The 22,975-nt window shown below is 48.5% G+C and overlaps 1 protein-coding gene across 1 annotated transcript in view; it reads left to right on the forward strand.

Moving 5' to 3' along the window:
* TMEM178B (transmembrane protein 178B) overlaps positions 1 to 21,444 on the forward strand; it is a 339,999-nt gene extending 318,555 nt beyond the window's left edge. Inside the window, exon 4 of the mRNA XM_055335530.1 lies at positions 11,963 to 21,444. Within this exon, the coding sequence (XP_055191505.1) occupies positions 11,963 to 12,213 (251 nt within the window). The 3' untranslated portion in view covers positions 12,214 to 21,444. The remainder of the gene's footprint in view (positions 1 to 11,962) is intronic.
* Positions 21,445 to 22,975: the final 1,531 nt, after the last annotated feature.

Here is a 22,975-nt window from a genome sequence, read left to right on the forward strand (position 1 = left end):
AGAATGAAGAGTTCCGAGGGACCCCGGGGTGGGGCTGGGGGGATGTGGAGTGGGTGATGGAGAGGTAACAGCAACCGCATTTTCTCCTTGTCCTCCAGAACAGTTGTTCTTCACCCTCACTTAAAGCCTTCCATTTCTAATATTATACTTTACATATAGAAAGCAATTTTAGGGATCCCTGGGTGGCGCAGCGGTTTGGCGCCTGCCTTTGGCCCAGGGCGTGATTCTGGAGACCCCGGATCGAATCCCACGTCGGGCTCCCGGTGCATGGAGCCTGCTTCTCCCTCTGCCTGTGTCTCTGCCTCTCTCTCTCTCTCTCTCTCTCTCTCTCTCTCTCTCTGTGTGTGACTATCATAAATAAATAAAAAAATTAAAAAAAAAAGAAAGCAATTTTAACTTCTATAAGCCTTTTCACATTTATTACTGCTTTTCAAAATAATCCTGCAGAGAGCGTATTATTCCAATGCGGAATTTCTGTGAATGTAAAAATGCTTCCTGAAACCCAGGGTGCCCAATGAAACATGGGTAGGTGCGTACCTGCGTGGGCACACGTGCGCACATGGGCACAAACGTGTGCAGGTGCACAAACCCTCAGCAATCACAGAACCATTGAGGAGGAAGAAAAGAATGGGACGACCAGATATGGTGTCAGCTTGGTTCCCCTCCAGGTTTCAAAGCCCATATTTTCACTTGAAAGCCATTTAGCCTGGAAGTCCATTTCTTCTAGTGGCGTGGAGTTCATGCTCAGTGCTGTGTGTGATGCAGGAGACATCACTGCCATGCCAGTTCTGGAGAATATGACAGTCTAGCTGAACACAAACTAAAACAGAGAGCGAGAGAGGGTCCCTATAATTGTCAGGTGACCTGTTCCCAATCATGAAAGTTTTATGAATTCAAAAAAATTTTATGAATAATCTTAAGCTGGGCATATTCAGGGAAGGCTTCTTGGGAGACAGGACTTGGCTTAGACCATCAAGGCTCTGTGTAGATAGGTAGAGAACAGAAAAGTCCAACTCCAGTCAAGGACACAGGACAAAAAGGTCCTTTGACCTTAGTAAATTCCCATCACAAGAAGCACTTGAACACCACCAATGCCCTCTTCCATTTGCTTAGCCCTTGAGATGTTTGCACAAGTTTCCAAAGGCTCTGTCTTTGGTGAAGATACGACAAGACCCATTGAGGTTGTAATCAAAGTTAAGTCTATACCCCCCAAAATAAATGGATTGATGGGTATTGAATGGGAATAAACATAGATACATAGGTGAGGAGGACTAGCTGGGTAAAAAAAACCCAGGAGATGCCCGGCAGCTATTGTTTTATATGGCTATGTTGAGATGCCTCTTCTAGCTACAGGGTGGCCATAAAGTCTGGAAACATAGATGGTCTTATTTTATCGTGGATTGTAATGTTACGGTAATAAGCCATTTATTACGTATTCACCTGTTGCATTACATTGCTAGGACTGCCAGAACAAAATCCCACAGACTGGATGCTTAAACAAGAGAAATGTATTTTCACGAAGTTCCAGAGGCTGGAAGTCCAAGATCAAGGCGTCAACGGGGTTGTCTCCTCTGAGGCCTCTTTGTCGGCTTGCAGACGGCCACCCTCTTGCTGTCTCTTCACATGGTCTTCCCTCTATGTGTGCAGCTGTCTGGTGTCTCTTTGTATGTCTTTGGGTTAGGGACCTCCCCCCCCAACAGCCTCCTTTTAACTTTATCAGCTCTGTGACAGCCTTGTCTGAAACAGTCTCATTCTGAGGCACGGGGGGCGGGGTAGGGTTTCACTGTAGGAATTTTGCAAGGACACGATTCGGTCCGTGACACCAGTGCTTTCAGATTTGGTGACCACCCTGTAGATATTTGAAAATGAAAGCATAAGGCTCCAGGTTCTAGGTTAGGAATCTGGAAGCATTGTCTTTAGGACCGATGCCAACCTGTATGCATGGGCCAGTCCCTTTCAGTGCTTGAGTTGGGGATGTTGCATAACCGGGACCCAGACATAGAGCAGCCTTGTAACACGTCGACACAACCTTGGGAACACACGCACGCTTGCCGGGGAGGGAGGGGGGTGTTGCGTGGCAGCACTCCTGCAGTGTGTCTGCCTAGAGCATTTGCAGAGTTTGCAGAGTGATGGATGGTTTTGTCCGAACTCAGGGCACCATGCCTTGTGGTGTGTTCTCCAGAGCCTGTCCCCACCGCTCCATGCCTCATCCCAACGAACCCCTCAGGCACCTCGAATGTAAAACCCCATGTGGCCTGCCTGTTGGCTGCTGCTGATGCAATGGTGTATAATTCAAGAGTAATTCATATTCCACACAGGTCTGAGCAAAGCTATAAAGTGCTCTCGAGAGCTAAATGCTGCCGAGGTATTTAATCTCAGCAAAGGAAGGGTTTAGTATACATCAGCTTCCTAGGATGCAGTTGCCATTGGAGGAGGAGGGATCCTTTTTCTGTTTGTCGATTTGCTTCTTTATGGTTTTAAAGATGAGAGAGGGGCTAACAGAGGAGTCTCTGAGGGAGGACTTGGGCTGCTCCTCAGACATCCCTGACGTGCACACCCCCAAGAGCAGGTCTGCAGTCACCACTTTGCGCACGCGGGGTGGGCTGGGGTCAGAACAGAGGCCCTTTCTCCCCGGAGCGACTAGGGAACGAAGGTGCCAGAGCCCAGGGGTACCAAGACGTCAGTCCTCATTCCCAGGAACAGAAAATGTCATGCAGATGGATTTCATGCCCTAGAAAGCTGCAGAAATTATACTCCAGCGGAGTTTTGGGCACTGCTTGGTCACATAAGGAATAGATATTTGGGAGAGTGCCTGTGCACACAATATGTAACTGCCCTGGATTCCTGTGAGAATCTTCTCGAGGGCCTTGGTTTCCTGGCTGGCGGCTTCTTGAATTAGGAAGAGCATTTCTGCTGCCTCATCTGAGGCCTCAGTTTTGATGCTGTGTCTCTCCCCAGGGCCCATTGCTGGGGCGTTACTGCCAATGGCTTCTCTGATCATGCTTAAAGGGGGTGGAGACACACGTCCTCCTCTCCCCTCCTGTGTGTGCTAATACAGCAGCAGCCACGCAGGAGGCCCTGCTCACACCTTACACACCTGCAGCCCATGCTCTGGGAGTGTGCTGAGCTGAGCAGGGATGGGGTTGACACCAGAACTCTGAATATCGGCTTAAAACTCATGGAGTTTTAAGGTGGCACTGGTGTAGGACCACTGTGGGCCTGCCGATTAAGTGTTCCTTGGTGACATCTCAGGGTGACACAAGAGTTAGCTGCCCCCAAAACAGTGCAACCCCAGCGTGGCCTTTCTCAACATGAGCAACGCATTCCAGACATCGAGGTCTCCATCCTCACCGGGTGAGGGCATGATGGTTAAATGGATTTACAAGCAAGAGTAAGTTGGTCACGGTCACAGTACCATCGCTTGGCACCAGAGTGGGGAGGAGGACAGTGAAGGAACCTGTAAGGGTGCCTGGTAGTCCCATGTAGCCCAGGACTTCCCAGTTTGGGGATGAAAATCCCACCTTCCAGGGCCCCACCCCCATGCCCAACTGCCAGGCAAACTAGGATGGATGATCCCCCCCACTAGGGAGGCAGGATTTGGGAAGACTAAAGAAGTCAGGAGCTTAAGGGAAGTGGGGTTTATGGGGAAAGCGCTGGAAACCTGTGGGTAGCCGGGGAACACCCTGACCAGCTGTGTCCCTTGGGGGCTGGGGACACGTAATGGTAATGACGTAGTATAGGATATCACGGGTCCTAGGAATCAATCAAGTAGCGGTGGTAGCTCAAGTCAGAGAAGAGGGTGAGGCCGCCCGCAGGGGGGTGTTAGTGGGGTGAGAGCTTTGGAACGTTGGGTACGCAGAGAGGAAAGGCGGATGAGAAGCCCCTCGCTGGAGACAGAGGGAAGGGATCCCAAGCAGGGGGACGTGGTCCAGCAGCCGGAAGCTGAAACTCGGGGCGGGGGGGGGGGGCGGGAGTCTAATATCTGGCAACCCAGGAAGCACTAGTTAGGGACGGCGCGATGTGGAGGAGTGGATGGGGAGCTGGTGGGCCAGGTGGGCCGTGTCCTCTCCAGGCCCATGGGACAGACGCGGGGTGACGTCGTGCTTGTGAGTCCTGAAAGGGCTGCAGCAGGGAGGGCCCTCAAGGGAAGCAGGTGGCGGGTTTGAGCAACCAGAAGGAAGCATCATGTTGACGTGGTTTCCTCTCCCTGCCGTCCTTCCCACTCCCGGGTGGGGTTCGCGAGTGGGGACCCTACCGGGGTCTGGACCCTAAGGCCTCTGTCCAGCAGGCCTTACAGCACAGGCTCTCTCAGTCTGCAGCTCCATGGGGTCGCGCTGTCTCTTTGAGCTGGACTTCCTGAGCTCCGAGTCCACACGATTGAGGGTCCTGGCACAGGGAGGGCTCACGGGGTGGAGGGTCCTGGCACAGGGAGGGCTCACGGGGTGGAGGGTCCTGGCACAGGGAGGGCTCACGGGACGGAGGGTCCTGGCACAGGGAAGGGTCACTAGACAGGGGGTCCTGGCACAGGGAGGGGTCACGGGACGGAGGGTCCTGGCACAGGGAGGGGCAGTCAGATGTCACTTCTCCTTCCAACCAGCCGGCTGCCTGGAGGGCGGGGCTGACTAGGAGTCCGAGGCCCCTTCTAGCACCAGCAGCAATGAGAATTGAGACTGATTAGCTTTATTTTATTTTATTTATTTATTCATGAGAGACACAGGCAGAGGGAGAAGCAAGCTCCCTGGGAGGAGCCCGATGTGGGACTCTGTCCTGGGAGCCCAGGATCACGCCCTGAGCCAAAGGCAGATGCTCAACCGCTGAGCCACCAGGGTGCCCCAAGACAGATTAGTGTTTCCTGCCAAAGGCGTAGACCTGCAACTGTGGGAGCAGCCATCGGACTTCGCTGTTCACAGCTCAGTCCCTGTAAATGGCACACCTTGAGGTCCCCCTGCGAATGGACAAGCCCGGTGCTTTTCAGAAATGTTGACATCACTGGACTCCTTTCTTCAAATGAAATTTCGTGGGGACACAGATGAAAGCGGGGCTATTCTGGCCAAAGAGAGGAGAGAGGGCGGGAGCCTCTTCTACTCCCTCTCCCAGGGGCAGCGCGGAGACAACAGCCAGAAAACCACCGGGGAGGCACTATTTTAGAAGGAGGCCGGGGAGGATCTCTCTGGGAGGATGACATTTGAGGGGGTCAAGGTGAGAAATGAGGCCAGATAGGGAGGCAGGGTCCAGTCGGGTCAGGAGTGTGGGTTTCATCCTGAGTGTGATAGGACACTGTTGGAGGGTTTTGAGCTGGGGAGAGAATTACGATCTGATGAAATTTTAAAAATAGCCCTGGCTACTCTCTGGGGGCAAGGACAGAGGCAGGCTGGCAGTTACCTGTTAGAGCAGCTCAGGTGGGAAATGACAGACGCTGGACTAGGCTAGAGCAGGGAACATTTTGGAGGTGAGAGGCACAGGACAGTGGTACGTAGGCATGCCTTGCCGCCTCTGCGTTGAGCTCTGGGACAAGGGGGGCGCTGAGGGTGGAGGAGGGACACTCTCCAGACTAGGGGAGGACCCCCTTCTGTGTGCAACCTGGGGGAAATCCTGTTCATCCTTCAGAATCCTTGGGATTCCTTGGGAAACCTTCCCTGGCCCAGCTTGATTGTCTCGGGCAGAGAGTTGACCCTTACCACCTACCACTGGGTGTTCCTCCCCCTTCTCCCCATGACTGCTAGATGTGGGAGGGACCCTACCGCCCTCTGCTCCACCTCTGATCTTCCAGCCGAAGGGGCCAGGGTTCAGGGTTGACATTAAACCCCAGCCTCTTGGTCCTCAGTCTGGTGCTCTTTCTACTTTATCCTCAACTCTTCGTTTATGGATGTCTCATATCCCCAACTAGATGATAAGCTTTCTCAAAACATCTTTTTATTTTAGATTTTATTAAAGGTCCTTAAGAGCAGGGACCATATCTTACTCTCTTTTATCTTCCTAGCATCTACCGTAAACATAAACACCAACAGATACTTGCGGATGAGCTGTTCTGTGTCCTGGAGCTACTGCCACAGGGATGCCCCCCCCTCACCCCCAACACACACACCAGACCCGACGTCACTTAGATGTGACAGCTATATGGGAGCCATCCCTGCCTCCCGGACCTGCATTACACCTGCCACTTCTTACAGCCGGGTCTGGGGCACACAGCAGAGCCTTGCTCCACGGGGAGAGCTTGGGCCAGAGTTCTTTTCACTTAACTCCCAGGTTGTGACTACAGTTAGTCCTGGAGTCTGATTGGAATTAGGCCCAACCCCCAAGCCATGGAGGGAATTATTAAGAAGATGTGACTGTGCATGATTCCTTGGATCCTCACTTAGGTCTCAGTAAGTGCTCACGGGAAACAAAAATGACAAGATTCCAAAGACCCAGCCTCAGAGACACCTATCTACCGCTTGTGGGGAGCGGAGGACCTCGCATTGTACTTGGGGTGAAGGAAGAGGAGGCCACCATCCTTCAGCTGAGATACAATTTCCACAGAGGCCTTCAGAATCTGTGTTAGTTCCCCCAGAGAACCCCAGAGAGTTGTGGTGGCAGCAAGGGATGGGGGGTGTTCTGTACCCCACATCCCCCAGTCAGTTGCCACTTTATAGATCTTAGTGTTGAGTTTATCACCTGAGAAAACTGGGTCGGGCAGGGTCCTCGCCCACCTTTGCCTCCGTCTCCTCCACACTCTGGGACTCTCGTCAAAGCCCCTTGTGAGGTGGGTTGTCCAAGGATGCTGCTCAGGAGCAATGGCAACACGTTATTCATTCATTCATCCATTTATCAAGGATCCACCGGATACCCGCATACATCCATTTCTCTTTATTTTTTTTTTTAAGATTTATTTATTTGAGAGAGAGAGAGATTGAGCAGAGGCAGAGGGAGAGAGAGAATCCCAAGCAGACTCCATGCTGAGCGTGGAGCCCAATGTGGGGCTCGATCCCAGGACCCTGAGATCAGGAGCTGGCTGCTTAACCTACTGAGCCACCCAGGCTCCCCTGCGTATTTTCATTGCCAAGTACTAACACACATTTTGAATTTACAAGTGCGGAAGGACGTAAAACCTAAGTCCTGGGTCATAGCAGAGAACAGTAGTGTTATGTGGAAACTACCAGCACCTGTTCCAACTCTTCCCTCTTAGTCACATGGCATTTCCGAACAAGTTGCTCAGATGACTGGCTCACAGGGCCAGCTTTCATGGGGGCCCTAGAAGTTTTCCTCCCTCCAAGGGATTATTGACAAGAGTTAACAAATTTTAACAGGTTCCAAAGTCACAGGACAACTGACGGGAAGTTAAGGCAGGAAGAGCCCCAATTAGCCCCATTAACGTAACACAACAAGATGTATGCTGTCAACCAGCTGGGCCATTTACAATTGGTAATTAGGTCCACATGGACCTAATCTCTTTACTCTCAATTTATCAACCACATCTTTTCCGTCCTGTCCACTCTGCTTGCACAACACGCCATTAAAGCCCTATATAGCAAGCTTTTGCAACCACTGGCAACTTGGGAAAATCAACAGTTCTGCAGGTTGACCTCCTCCCCGAGAACAAATCACTGGATTTAACCAGGAGGATAGCACACCTTTTGATCGGAAGAAATATCACCATTTTTTTAAAAAAAGCATCCTAGGTAGATACGATTTATATAAAGTCCTTGGGTGACCTCCTCATACACAGAGCTTCAGTGTGTAAGATGTGTATAAGTGTATATAAGTGTCTAAGATGATTATTTAGTCCACAGCTCTAGCTCAGAACTTTTTAAAAGATTTTTATTCATTTATTTGAGAGAGAGAGCAGAGCAGGGGCAGGGAGACGGAGGGAAAGAATCTCAAGCAGACTCCATGCTGAGCACAGAGCCCAGTGCAGAGCTCATTCCCAGGACCCTGAGATCATGGCTTGAGCCAAAACCAAGAATCCGAAGCTTAACCCACTGAGCCTCCCTGGTGCCCCTCTAGCTCAGAACTTCTATGAGGCTCCACTTCCGTGGTTCGGAGTGCCTTCCCATCCCAAGGGCAGCTCAGAGTTGAACTCCGCATGCACGCACACACTCGCACACTTCCCGTCCTAAATCTAAATTTTAGTAAATTATATCTGCACACTCAGATTCCCAAATCAGGTAGTGAAAGTAGCATATTGGAGGCACAGCAGGCCAGCTCTGGTTTGTCTGAATTTGGATTATTTGCAACTAGGGCCAGCACTTCCAGGCTGTCACCTCCTCTTTGGCCATGCCCCCTAGGCTGCTCCCTTCCTCCTGGACCACGTCTGCCCCTCCCCTCCCCTGGCTCTGTCTCAAGGTTACACAAAGGCCCTCTGCCCTAACCCAAGGGTCTCACCAGCCTGATGAATAGGAACCATCTGAGCAAATTTTAAATAAACCAAAAGCTTTCCAGGATGCCTGGGTGGCTCCATGGTTGAGTGTCTGCCTTTGGCTTGGTCATGATCCCGGAGTCCTTGGATCCAGTTCCGCATCAGGTTCCCCACAGGGAGCCTGCTTCTCCCTCTATGTCCCTCCCTCTCCCTCTGTGTCTCTCATGAATAAGTAAAAAAAATATTTTATAAATACATACATATATACATACCGAAAGATTTCTATCCTCTCCCCCAAGAGATTCTGACTCCGCAGGGCCAAGGTGGGACCTCCCCCGCTGTGGATACTGTTGTTGATTCCGTCTGAACCCCAGTGAGCAGCAAGAGGGACTAGGTTGCTTTGTAACTCCCAAAGTTTGGGACCCCTGTTCTACAAGGCAATGATGGTACCGTATGTATTTGTGCATAATGGTGGTCACTACACACACACGCTTGTACACAGGCACACACGCATATGCATGCGTGCATACATATTCACACACACCTGTGCGTGCACACATACACGCACATATGTTATTTCTGGGACACCTGAGCCCAGGTCATCCCTGACACATGGCTTTCGGTTGCCTCTACAAGGAACCTTCACCGAACAGTTACTCCCTGCTCCCTCCATGCCAGCCCCCAGCTCCCTTCTCCCGGTCCTTGCAGCGGGCTCCTTAGTGGTCTCTGGGGATGCAGAGCAGAGTCATGAATTCTCAACACCCTCAGTCACTCCGTCGAAAGCTCAGACCTCTCAGCTCGAGGAGCCGTGTTCACCAGGTATCAGGCTCCCCCTCCAACAGCCACGTCACAGGGGCACCCTTCACCACGCGCACATCTTGATGCGAACTCTTTGTTCCCAGGTGGAGTTCCTTTCTTAATCTAAAAGGAAGACACTAAATTTCAGGTATGAATGTTTTGAGGATCACTTTTCCTGGAAGGAAACACCAGCTTACATGTGCCCTGGAGTCTGTGGGATGGTCCCTTTTACTGCTCCTTCACTAGTTTTGGAAATAATCATCAAAAAACAAAGCAAAGGGATCCCTGGGTGGCGCAGCGGTTTGGCGCCTGCCTTTGGCCCAGGGCGCGATCCTGGAGACCCGGGATCGAGTCCCACATCGAGCTCCCAGTGCATGGAGCCTGCTTCTCCCTCTGCCTGTGTCTCTGCCTCTCTCTCTCTCTCTCTCTCTCTCTCTCTCTCTGTGTGTGTGTGTGTGACTATCATAAATAAAAATAAATAAAATAAAATAAAATAAAAATAATAAAAGAAAAAAACCAAAGCAAAACAAAAAACAAAAACTCAGCTGATTTGATTATGTTCTCTTACAATGTTTTTATTTTTCAAGTCTTTGGATACTGGCAAAATTGAGCATTTTTCGCATGTATTGCTCATGTGAATTTTTTCCTCTGTCATCTGAACTTTTGAATATTAAGTTTCACCTTTCTCTAATAAAACCTTTTTCCTGACTTAGTGGTCCCAAAGTGTGGTCCCTGGACCAGTGGCATCAGCATCACCCAAGACCTTGTTCAAAATCCAAATTCTCAGGGAGCTGGGATGGCTCGGTCAGTTAAGTACTTGCCTTCAGCTCCAGTCATGACCTCAGGGTCCTGGGATCGAGCCCTGCCTTGGGCTCTCTGTTCAATGGCGTGTCTGCTTCACCCTTTCCCTCTGCTTCTGTGATCTCTCCTGCTCTCTCCTGCTCTCTTTCTCTCTCTCAAATAAATAAAATCTTAAACAAGAAAAACAAATCCAAATTTACAGGCTGGACCCAGACCTATGAACCAAAAACTATGGCGGTAGGCCCAGCACTCTGCTCTAACAAGCCATCCAGACTCCAAACTACCCTATCCTAGACTGAGTGGTGGAGAATCATCTTGAACCCAGGTGCACAACAGGAAGGACACCCCCCCCCCTTGCATGACACCAGTCTTAGCACAGAGAAGAAGATTGCACATTCTGACACTAGCGTGCCTGAGGTTGTAGCCTGGCTCTACCAGTTACTTCCTGTGTAATTTCCGACAGATGGGTTAATCTCTCTGGGCCTCAGTTTCTTCAACCAAATAGGGATAGGGACAAAATAGGGCTAATCATATAACCTACTAAAAAAAATCATATAACCTACTGCATAGATTTATTTAAAGGATTACAGTTTCAATACATGTTAAGCACTTAACTGTTCCTGGCACACAACACTTAATAAATGTTAGGTACGGCTGCTACCACTGTGGCCATTAAAACTGTCACATGCTCATGGGCCTGAGGCCTGGAAGAGATAAGGTCTGATCTTAAAGGAACTTGGCCCTCAGGAAGCCAAGGAGGTCTTATAATACATATAAACACAATGCCCCTCCTCTTGTTCCCACCCCCTTAAAAAAATATATGCTTCTCCCTCTTCTGCCGAGCCAACCCAGCCTTCTCAGACTCACAGGCCCTCCCTCCCCTTTCAGTGCTGATAGAAGAAACAGGAGACTCTGCTCTTGAACTCTTGAATTTGGGTATACTGCATATCTCTAATGGTTACAAATGGGTTTGTAAGTCTATGCATTTTTATAACATTCTTTCTCTTAAAGCAACCTCCTTCTCACTGAAGGTCACTAGGAGTCTTTTTTTTTATTTTTTTTAAGTGGAGGTCCCATCATTCAGTGTGTTTTGGAAATACTCATAAGACTAGGTTAGATGGGACGCCTGGGTGGCTCAGTGGTTGAGCATCTGCCTTCGGCTCAGGGTGTGATCCTGGGATCTGGGATTGAGTCCCAATCCCATGGGATTGAGTCCATGAGTCCCTGCATGGAGCCTGCTTCTCCCTCTGCCTGTGTCTCTGCCACCCCCCCCCCCGTGTCTCTCATGTATAAATAATCTTAAAAAAAAAAAAAAGACTAGGTTAGACACATGAGCTCATGCTACTGTGGGTGATGAATCTTTACGGGCAAGAAATCGCATATAGAGTTTCCTGGAGATTTTGACTCCGCTGCCCCTTAGTAAAAGAATATCTCCCAGGGTCAGTGTTCCATGGAGAACACTTTGCGGAATGTTGTCTTGCAGCGAAAGGAAAAGGAATCCCAAGATCGGGATGACTTGTTGATGGATGGGTTAAAGACAAGCCCGGTGTTGTATAAGAACATTTTATATAGGAAAGTATAGAGTTTTTCTCTTTAAAGAAGTAGCAAACTACTTTAGGGGCAGGGGTGTTTTCTGTGTCTCCCAAGAAAGACAGTGAATCTTCCTTGCTTTAGAAAAATGAATTGATCCTCTTCTGCCCCACTACACCCTACATGAGACTCTACTGTGATACTCATTTGGTATTTTCCCACAGGAGAGACTTGCCAAGTTTTCCCAAGACTGGGCAATTATTGGAGAACGAGGAAGCCGTGATCTCTTCACGCTACTCTCCTCTCTGTGAATATTTCCAGATATTGATCTCATTCACAGACGACTCGTACCTGGGTCATGCCTGGGTCGTCTCATCTTTCCTACTCGAGAGAATTGAAAAATGCTGTCAATCTCACTTCTTTCTCTCTCTCTCTCTTTCTCTCTTTCTCTCTCCCTCTCCCTCACCCTACCCCCCTGTTCCTTCCCTCACCCTCCAGGAACCTTCTGCATCATTTCACTGTGCACCTGTGTGGCCGGAATCAACTTCGAGCTGTCACGCTACCCACGCTACCTGTATGGACTCCCCGATGACATCAGCCACGGCTATGGATGGTCCATGTTCTGTGCATGGGGGGGCCTGGGCCTCACGCTAATCTCGGGATTCTTCTGTACCTTGGCCCCTTCTGTCCAACCTGTCCCGAGGACCAACTGCCCTAAATCCAGACCCGAGAATGGGACAGTGTGCTAAAAAACAAACCCATACATATATATATATATATATAAATATATATATAATATACATATATAAAACAAAACTAACTCAAGATGATGCCAGTGCCAAGGTAGAGTTGAGTTGGCTCAGGCACCCGCATCTCGTTGGACTTTGTGTTGCCTCATCACCGAGATGGGGAAAGCATTCCCATCATGTGGCTCTTCCATCACTTCTTAACTTTTGGCTCCATGGTGTCTTGAAGACAGAACGAACATCGCCACCCACGATAGCGTCCTGATTCCTGTCACTCATGAGGATGGGGTGACGGGCAGGGAAGGGACAGTGCCAGTGTCCTGAAGCGGCACGGAAACAGACGAGGAGGTGCCGTCCGTGGGGCCAGCAGTGAGGACACCACCCCAACACCGATCATACCGCAGAGAAACGAAGCCCTTAGTTCGTAGAATGTAACCAGATCTTTGAGGTCATTTGCAGAACCACTTCTCCTGATCTTCCTGTTCTGATTCCCTCCCTGACCCACCAGCGACACGCAAGACGTGGAGGAGAAAAGGACCGACAAGAAAGTTTTCTCTTTGTTGCCAAACTTTTGGACAAAGTGGTAGAGGTGGGAAGGGGGAGAGAACAAATGTGCTGAGAGGCAAGATCCACGTCAATAAAAGGACACTTCAGTGGATGCTCAGAAAACCCAGTCTTACCTTCCAGCTGCCTTACACTCAGTTAAACAAGAGGCCGCCCTGCCCCTGACCCCACCTGCACTCCTGCGAGGGCAGATCGGAGCCTCGGAGTAACGCTGTGATGTGCGCGTGTGCGCGTGCATGCGTGTGTGCGTGTGTGCGAGACTACTCCCGGTGGATTCCTTTACTCCTTTTCACCTTTTCAAATGGAAATACTGCATCATGACTGTTGTCTCCATCATTTGTGGTCGTTTCGTGGCCCAGGCCGGAGGCCCGAGACCAAGGAAGAATAACGAGGGCCAAGCCAGTGCGGGTGCCCGTTCCGTAGCTTCGGATCCCTGGAGTGTGTGTGTGTGTGTGTGTGTGTGTGTGTGTGTGTGTGTGGTGGATGTTCCCTGAGTGTGGGGTTTTATCGTTTGTGTTGCATTTTTCTATTGTTTGTATGTGCAGCTGAAATTCCCAGAGGGCAGAACCGAGAACAAAACCGCTGGGCCGAGGGCCCCATGGTCCGTCATGTCACAGTTCTGGGATGCCACAGGATTTAGTCCTCTAAATCTGGAAGTTCAAGACAAAGCTGGGCACAAAAGCCATGAGAGAAGAGGGGGAACACAGTTCAGGAGGGAGAAGGAACGTTGCCTCTGTTGCTGTTGTACAAGTACGTATACACGTATACCAAACCAGACCTTCACTCCCCATCATGGAAGCTGTCCTTTGTCACTGGACATCTACCCCTTTCCTAGGGGCAACCTCTGTACAGATGAAAGAAAATGGGTCCCATGCAGAGAAAGCACCTCCATGTCCCATGGGCTCGAGTTTGTATGATATTGTGTAAATTAATGGAGAACTCTTGACTCTTTCCATCTTCTTCCTTTTCCTCTTGATATTCAAGGCCATGCATCCCCAAATAGCCGTCTTAGTGGCTAGCACCTAAACAGAGGTGGCACAAATCCAGCCCAGTGTCTCAGGCTCACTTGAGCAAATTGGCCCTGCAGGTGTTGGCAAACCACGAAGTCAGCCAGAGTCGTGGAAGCTGTAGGGACGAGAGTCTGCTGGGAAGAGTGGGCAGGAGCAGCTGACTGTCACCTCGGTGACCCTGCTGCGGCTGAGCAGCCTTGGGGAGGCAAAAAGTGAATCCCTAGGCTGTACAGTCATGGGTCAAGCATGTAGCTGAGAATTCAGTTGCTTCATAAATAAATGTGCTTTGGGCACTTTGCCAACAGCTCAATAGCCTTCCTTCCCGTCCAAGCACCTGTTCCATCTCCCTGTCTTCTGATCTGTCTTCCTACCAGTCCTCACCTTTCCTCACCCACTAACCACCTCTCCCTCCTCCACCCACAAGGCTACAAGTCCTGCCTGCCTCCTCATCTGCTCTTTTGGACAGTGTGTGTGTGTGTGTGTGTGTGTGTGTGTGTGTGTGTAATGCACATCCACATAGGACATCCCATGTGCATGAATGGCCTGAATGAGGGTCTCTGTAAAAGTGTAGCTCTCTGGTGCATTTTCTGTGTGTTTGTGTCAATATAACCTGGATGCAGCTGTGGGTATACCACTCAAGGCTTCCTTCCCAGCGACATTGGTCAGCTTCTGCAAAAGATCTCGTGTGTGTGTGCCTCTTGTATGGGTGTGCTGAGAGATGAGGGGTAAGGTGTGGAGCAGGAAATGCTAGTACCTTCCAATTGGGCTTCTAAGGATTTTTAAAATAAAGGGTTTATTCTATAGGAAGAGAACTCATTTTCAAGAAAACCCAATTTTTCTATTGTATACAGAATTTTTAAAATTTTTTCCTTGAAGAGTTGCATTTCCCCCTTCAAGGCATACTAGGGCTTGAGCAAGAGTGAGAAGTAGCTCAGATTGAGAGGCCTTGTGTCTTCCTGCCAAGTATCTTGAGTGGGCTCTGCCCAGCAGGGAGAGGCAGGGGCCCATGAGCATCTCTTTGAGGCCAGAGGGCTTGTCTGTGACCAGACCCAAACTCCAGCTGTTTTCCAGCAGGAAAATGGGGGAAAAAATTCTAAAGGGGGCAACTTGCTATCACTTAAACTTTTCTTAAGTAGCCATGTTTGAAGATACTGCTTCACCGACCTGTGACTGTTTATACCTTCTTTTTTTTAATCCCATGCTTGCCAGAAATGGATCAGCCACTCTTTCCAGCTACTCATCTTTATGATCGATCCTTAATACCGCTTATTGTGTCCCTTCAATACTTTCCTGAAGTGTTAAGAGATTCCTCAGAAAGAAGTCAACCACCTGGGCTTAACTCACCATCAGGAGAACAGGAGCTTTGAGCTGCTGCTTTGGTAGTGGAGCCAGGTAGGAACAGATACACGCTGAGGTTTGATCCTGCTTGGGACCAATTCAAAGCATAAGCCACATGACCAGGATGGAAGCCCCATACACATGGCAAGTCCTTTCCCCGGTGACCTTGACCCCTCTAACATAGGGATCCAGGTTAAGACCTGCTGCCCCACACTATCACTGGTGCAGTGGTTTGGTTAATGGAGAAGGAGGGGGCAGAGAAGGAGAAGGAGGCTGGAGCCCCTGCCAACTTCAAGTCAAAGTAGAACCCAACCTTCTGATGGGATTTAGGGTTAGCAGCCTCATTAAAGCCCCAGCCCCGACCCCAGGTCAAGTTTAATTTCTTACAGATTGTGCATGCAAGGTCTCTGATCATGTATGTGTTCTGAGCTCTGTGCGAGGCGGCTTTCATTTCCCTCCTTAACCTACGAGATTGAGGATTCAGGCAAGTGGAGTGTCTGCCTGGGAAGAGGTCCTATCTCTTTTTCTCCCCACTTTGAGAGCTTTGGTTTCTTCGTGTTTCCTTTTCCTCTCTCTCTCTCCACTCACTTCCACTTTCCTTCTGCATCAATTTAAAGTAGTTGATCAATTAGAATAGTTTAGGAATCTGTTTCTGGAGACACTCATACTCTTCAAGTAGCCCCCTTCCTCATTTGTTGTGGCTGTGGGCTTCCAGAGGAGATCAGGGGCTTCCTGGCATAAAAATACAAAACAGAATTTTTTTAATGTGCCTATTCCAGCCTCAATCCTTCTGAAAGCCTTTCAATAACTATATCCTTTCAGCTTCAGGGATCATAAAGTTAGGAAGACTCAACATCTCCACCAAATAAAGACAAAGCCTTCCTTGATCACATGTCCATATGCAGCACCCTGAGCCCATTCTGGCATCTTCTCTTGTTGGGAGGGGGGTGGTTTCCCCTAACAGTGTTTGCCCTTCCTTTTGTAAGGGGAGACAATATCCTGGAACTCTTGAGTATGGATGGGCCCTACCTCATAACAGTCATCCACAGTCATGAGAAGAGATCTCAAATGAACCATGTGTAGTTCTGATTTAATGGGGGATGTGCTGCTTAGATCCCTAATGCTGCCCACCTGAGTCAGACTCAGAATAATGAAATCAAGTTCAATACCCAGAGCCATTGACTCTGTCTTCACCTGACATATTCTGGGAGCATTAATTAACTGGTTTTCAAGTATCTGAGGGGAGGGCGCGGGAAGAAATACATTCTGGTCATCTTTGGGGTAGTTTGTGTGGGTTGCTTGGCTGATTCTTACAGCTAAAGGGAAGCTGCCTTTTCCGAGAATTTTCCTTCCACTCCAGGGGCTGACCATCCCAGTGGACAAATCCAGCCCCTTCCAGGGAAATATGATGAGTCATAGTGAGAGGTGATTTCACTATGTTTAGAAATCATGGGTGCATACCAGGCAGGTTGGCTTCCATGCCATCTTCTAGCTGGTATCCAATAAAGTAAGGGGACAGGTTTTTTAAACAAGCCCACCTGAGTTGATAGACACAAAAGATGCTGGTGTCTCTCAAAGCAGTCAACTTGGTGGGCTTTGTTTGCACTCTTTCCATTGATGCCTCCATGGTGCAAAATGTCTCCTAAAACATTATTGTTAGTTCATAGATTACATTGTTATTGGCTGTTGGATTACTTTTTCTGAACAATAGGAAACTGTAGAAAATTAGAAAAATAAAGTACAAAAAAAAAAAAAAGACTAAAGGATTGTTTATAATTCCATCACTCAGGGGCGTCATGATGGTCACAGCCCCAGCACTTCCACGGTCAGTGGTTGTCTTGGGTTGGCAACTGGGGCTAGGAATGTAGTCCCAGACCGCAGAACCGCACTGGTCTGCATGGACTTGACCCTGTGTTCATAACAGAAGGAGCACAGGGCTCTGAGCCCCGAAAGACCACAGAGAGACTTTTTGAAAAAGTCAGTGCCAGAGCTTAGAGATGAGCAGAACAGAGTGAAAAGATTCCTGCTTTGGTATTTTTCTTTCTTTCTTTCTTTCTTTCTTTCTTTCTTTCTTTCTTTCTTTCTTTCTTTCGAGTGCTTTCTCAACCTAATTATAGGTGTAAGAGCACTGAAGCCAGAGTAACTCACTAATTAAGCTGCACATCTATAGTGCAGTTACTGTAAAGTTCATTTCAGCTCTGCACTAAATGATTTGTGACTCTGGGCACTGTGTCTTCTCCATACTTGAACTTCCTCATCCACAAAATGAGGATAGTGATAACACTTTACCTCATGGTATATTAAGGGTGACAAGGAAATTGCAAAGTGATTTGCAAACATGACGTGTCACATAAATTACGCATTGTTCAAATGATCCTGCAGCAGCAGAGCCCCCATCATGCGGAATTCTTCTGTGTGATGTCTGGTCCTCACTGCTGGAAGGACAATTGGGAGTGAGCGGTCATCTTGGCCACCAGATAGGGCCGTTCAATCCAACTTCAGCATGTGGGATTGTTTTATCATTCGAGTCCCTCACAGAGGTTGGCTCCTTAATTTACCCATTCTCAGGCTTCCTTCCTTTTGTCCAAAGCTAATTTTGCAAAGGGCACTCTTAATCCCTCTCGATTATTCCCAGAGGTCACGGAATGAGTAAACCATCTGAAGCAAGTAGCATATGAGCTAACACAGTTAACTATTAAGCAAGGCATGGGGTCAATGCCTTTTTTTTTTCTCTTTTCTTCAAACATGATTTATGGCTGTACATGCCCTAGCAGTGGGAACAGATCAGGGTCTGAAACATTTTTTAATGGTCTTTTAAGTTTAAGATGGGAACCAGTTTCAAAGAACTGGAATCTTCTTTCTCTTGTCAGTTGGTAAAGCAGATGGCTTCATCAAAAGCATATGGGTTCTCATAGGAAGTCCTTTGGATGGTGCATTCACTAGGAGATGTTCTGGGTGTGATCCTATTTGGGAAAAACTGAATCCTAGGTTCTAGACAAGAATGCACTTCCAAAAGGGTCTGCACACTTTGTGCTTTGCAGGGGATCTGGTTTCAATGTTATAGTGAGACCTTCTCTAAGAGAAGTCCAAGTCCTTCCTCACTATAAGGATAGGGCCCAACCAAGAATGGGGGAGACTACCCAACCACAGGGGGTGTTTGTTCACTCTTGAGAAGCAGAAAATTGGGTGTAAGCATGGAGGGGTGCACAGTGGTAGCTCAAACCTGGCCTCACTTTGACAGATGCCAACTTTGGCAACTGTAATCCTATTCTTCATTTCCAAGGACTGAGTGTTGCTCCTTGGGGAACTCTTGTGTCTCTCTCTCCTGTCTCCCCTGACTCCCTCCGGCCAAACCTCTCCCTTCTTTCCCCATCACCTGGAGACCCTCTCAAGCCTGAATGTTTTGGTGTGTCTGTGTTGTTGTGGATGTGATGATGCCTTTCACATAGGGAGCTTTCACTAACTCATTCTCGGACTACTTTCCCACTCCCACCCATGGTGTGACTGTTTTAGATCTAAGACTATTTGTAAAAATGTACAAATAAAAGTGGAAACTGAAAATAAGGGGGAGGGTATTGAGACTAGACACACGCGTTGACGTAGCCCTCAGTTTTTGGAGGACTTAGGTAGACTGCCCTAGAATCCTGACTCCAGGTGGGATTTGAAGGGAAGGAAGCTGTTGGCACAGGAGTTGTTGTTGTTGTTGTTGTTGTTGTTTTCTGGTTGCTTCTCTTGACGGTCACTAGTGTCTGCTTGGGACCCTCTGTTCTAAAGCTTTTTGCCTTTAAAGTAAAATATATTTTCCAGAAAGTCAAAGCAAGTCATCCAAGTCTGAAGGGCGAAGGTCATCGCGAAAGTCACCACAAAGACCTGATCCTGGGTTCGCATTCGTAGCTTTGTTACTGGCTCTACTGGGGGCCTCAGGCGAGTCTTGTTACCTCACTGTCTCTGTGTCCTCTCAGCCAAATGGGGAGCAGGGGGCTCCTGGGGTCCCTGGGGCACCACGTCTCCTTGGCCATTCTGCTGCTATCCTTAGAGGCTTCGGCCCACGCAGGTGCGTGTGCTTCCCCCCTGGAGGTCCGTTTGGAGAGTTTTATTCCCTGCTCCTCTTGCCCCTCTCACTCCGCAGAAAGTAACCTCAAGCTAACAGCCAGTTTGTGCTCCAGTCCAAAGCCTTTGATCTACCTTTTTGTTCTCAGATGCCTTTTCCCACCCACTTTGCCATTCTCATTTTACTATCCTGATGGAGTTTTGCCAGCTGGGATAGGAGAGTATCAAAGGAGATGGTGCCTGTGAATTGCTTTGTAATCTGTGACTGACTCACTGTACAAACATGGCTTGTGATGTCAGAAGCAGGGAGGTTTGCTAAGGGATGCCGCCAAGCAGAAGGGAGACAGCCCTGGTGGGTGGTGGGGTACGGGCCGTGGGCAGCAGACGTGAGTTGCCTATGGAGGTAAGATAAAGAAAGCTTTGTGAAGGGGTAATGGGAGAATCACCAGAGCATCCTCAGCATGGCAGGGATGAAACAGGAAGCCCTGAGAGGCAGGGAAGTAGCAGGAAGTAGGAAAGAAGGACGGGGAATCCTACAGCACAAGGAGGTGCCTCCCCTCGGACTGAGAAGATGAGGTGCCCTGAGGTGGGGCCTGTAATCCAAGCCTTCCTCCTTTCTGATGGTCCAAGTGATCATCACTCCTGGACCGGTGTCAGGAAGGCAATTTAGACCAGTGCTGTCCAACAGAGATAGAATGTAAGCCGCATATGCAATTTTAAATATCCTAGTGGTCCCAGTTTTAAAAGTCCAAATAAACAGTTGAAAGTAATTTTAACACGTTTCCACCCAACATGCCAAAACTATTATTTTAATGTGGAATCAATATAAAACATTACTGAGATATCTTACATCCGTTTTCTTTTAATGAAGTCTTTGAAATCCAATGGGCACTTTATTCTTAGAAAGCATTGCAGTTTGGACCAGGCACATCTCCAGTGTTCAACAGCCACACATGGCACCTGGCTACCATATAGGACAGCAAAGATTGAGACTCTTTGTTAAGATGTCTAATCGGACCCCCTCCCCCATGAGTCACTTGGATCTCCCAGGTGATAGAGGCCAGAGGTTGGCGTTGGCCCAGAGTAGAGCACAGCAGGGGCAGCCAGTCTGCTATCCTAACCCCTGAAATTCTGCTTCACCTGCTTAGTCAGAGAGGACTATTGCTTGTCAAATACATGTCACCTGTGCCCCACAGGGTGTCAGCACTGCCCCTGGGCATGGCGCCAATGACTCCTCGAAGTTCTAGAGGCTAGAGCAGGTCACTTTCTTCAGCTATGAGAGCACCAACTTATCCCTATGCACATGCCCTTTACGTACAGTGGTCAGGGGGGCTAGACAGGCCTCCTCTTGGTCAAGAATAATGAACACACCATTTTGTCATCTAGTCCAATCACCTGCTAAGAACATCTCAACAATATTCGGAGCTGTTCCTTTCAGCCCCTTAATTTCCTTACATTTGTATCTTTAAGTCAAGTGCTAAAAGGGGATCCACTGGAGAGAGCAGTGACCACAGGCAAGACTGGGTTTTCTAGGAGGTGGTGGTGATGACAGGTCCTATCCTTTGCACTGGGACTCAGGCCGCCACTGCCTATCTGTCCTCCCTGACTAGAGACCTTCCTTAGATGCGAAGAAACCTCTTTTGTGTGGGGTGGGGGTGGATGGGGAAGAAGACAGTTTTCCAAGATGTTAGCACAGAGAACAGGATAAAATGCAAGCAAGCCACCCCTGGGCATACTCAAAGCATTTCAAAGAGCCAGTATGACAAGATTTAACTCATTTAAAATAGAACATTCTGAGCCTGTGTTACCAAGCGAAAGAAAATGAGCCCCTTTGGTGAGTATGTTTTCTATATGGTCATTAGACAGGGATCATAGCTGACAAAACTCTCGAACACCTGGAGTGTTTATGGTCCACCAGATTATTGCTTGGTCAATATAGATTTCTACAAATTTACCCTTCATTTGCCTAGTGCTTTCCGACTGGTTAGACAAGGAGTGGTGTGTGCTGCAGGATTCCAACACCGCCTCTGCCCTGGGAGGTAGCAAATTCCTGTGGTTATTGGTGCTAAAATAAGATTAAATATTCTGTTAATTCATTCTGATATGATGTGAATAAATGTGTTGTTTCATCTTAACAAGAATGCTACATCTTATCAGCTCTATTGTGCTGTCTGTTACTTCTCATAATTAATTAATTACAGGAAAGGTGATCCAAACCAGATCTCGAAACGATTGTACTCTTCGGAGAGGTGAATGTAACAGGGAAGTGGGAAGTGGGGGGGCGGGGGGGATGAAAAGGGAAATTGCCAGGTTCCCGTGATTTTTGCAAGGACTGAGGAAGCAGAGAGCATTTGGGGGACTTCACTGACACTCCATCTTGCAATTTTCTTTTTCAAATTGGCAGAAATATCGTCTTTCCATCGATCGAAGAAAAAAAAAGTGTCTGGTAATTAATTCAATGACTTGTTCATGGAAAAAAATAAAATAAATAATCTGTCAGTTGTGGAATGTAAACTGATTAAACAATTAAATAAAGAAGATCATGTTGTGTGTTTTAAGTAATTGTGTCTGCTTGGGGGAGAGGGGGCGATGCTGCAGTGTTTGGTGGAGAGCCATAATTTTCCCTCAGGGTTGGTATAGAAAAAAAAATAGAACAGCTCTCTATAGATAGCAGATTGAAGACTAATCCTGGAGGAAATAGACCATAAACATTTCAAGAAATGTGTAAGCCAAAGGTACGTGCTTTTAGAGTTTGGTGAGAGCAGGATTTGGAGAGTAATACAGAAGAGAATAAGAAGTAAACTATTGTTCTTTTTCTCCTTTGTTGGCATTAGTAACTTTTTGAAGAAAGCTTTGTAAGATGCTGGAATGGCTGGTTATGTTCTAAGCCCTAAGCCTCTTTCCCAGCCGTCAGCGAGGAGAGAGACTTCTCTCTCAGCCTTCATCATCTCTGCCCCTCGCTTAGAATCACAGTTCCCATCCACCCATGTGCCTTTTAAAAGTTTCTGGCTCCTTCCCCGGGGAGGACAGCTCGGAAAGAAGACAGTGGGAGGCACATGCGTGTTAAAGGGCATTATGTGTCAGTCGACATTGCGAAGTTTTAAGCAAAAGAAACTGGCTCCATCTGGTGCAAGTGGAAAAGTAATTTACTGAAAAGCATGAAGCCCTTAGCAGAGGCAGGAGGAAGCAGCTAGAGAGCCAGAGTCACACCCCAGGCTAACCCGGACTCCTGCCAATGCTGCTGTGGGACTCCCCGAGACCCTCCGGGGCTGCCTCTGCCACCACCTTTGCCTCGATGGGCTCCCGGGTCCCTCCACCCTTCAGGGGGTAGCCCCAGAGTCAGAATCTCAGGTGAGTGCACCAGCCCAGGGGGTGCAGGAAACAGGCCCAGAGCCTCTTATTTCTGTCTCTGGTGGTAAGCTCTGCCTCCCACCAAGATCAGATAGTTCTCCAGACACAGGAGGAGCCATATGATGCTGGGCAGACCAAAAGGGGGAGGATCCCGGATTGAGAGTGTCCCTGCATCTTTGTGATGCATCCGAGTAGTGGTCAAGGGGGCAAGTGTCTAATCTTCATGATCGTCGCTGGTGCCATGGCTCATAGCCTCTGGCAAAAGATGTGCATAGTGCTGGACATTGTCCTGGAAGACCTGCGTAGATGTAACCTGAAAAAGGAACACTCATGTAGGCAGTGGAATTTAAAAAGAAAAAGATCAAGAATTATCATCATCACCTTGGAGGCAATGGAAATGAGCAGTAAAACGTTTCAAAAAGTAAGTACAGGTCAAAGGTAAGTAAGTGCCT

Source organism: Nyctereutes procyonoides, unplaced genomic scaffold (assembly GCF_905146905.1).
Source record: "Nyctereutes procyonoides isolate TBG_1078 unplaced genomic scaffold, NYPRO_anot_genome, whole genome shotgun sequence".
NCBI lineage: Eukaryota > Metazoa > Chordata > Mammalia > Carnivora > Canidae > Nyctereutes > Nyctereutes procyonoides.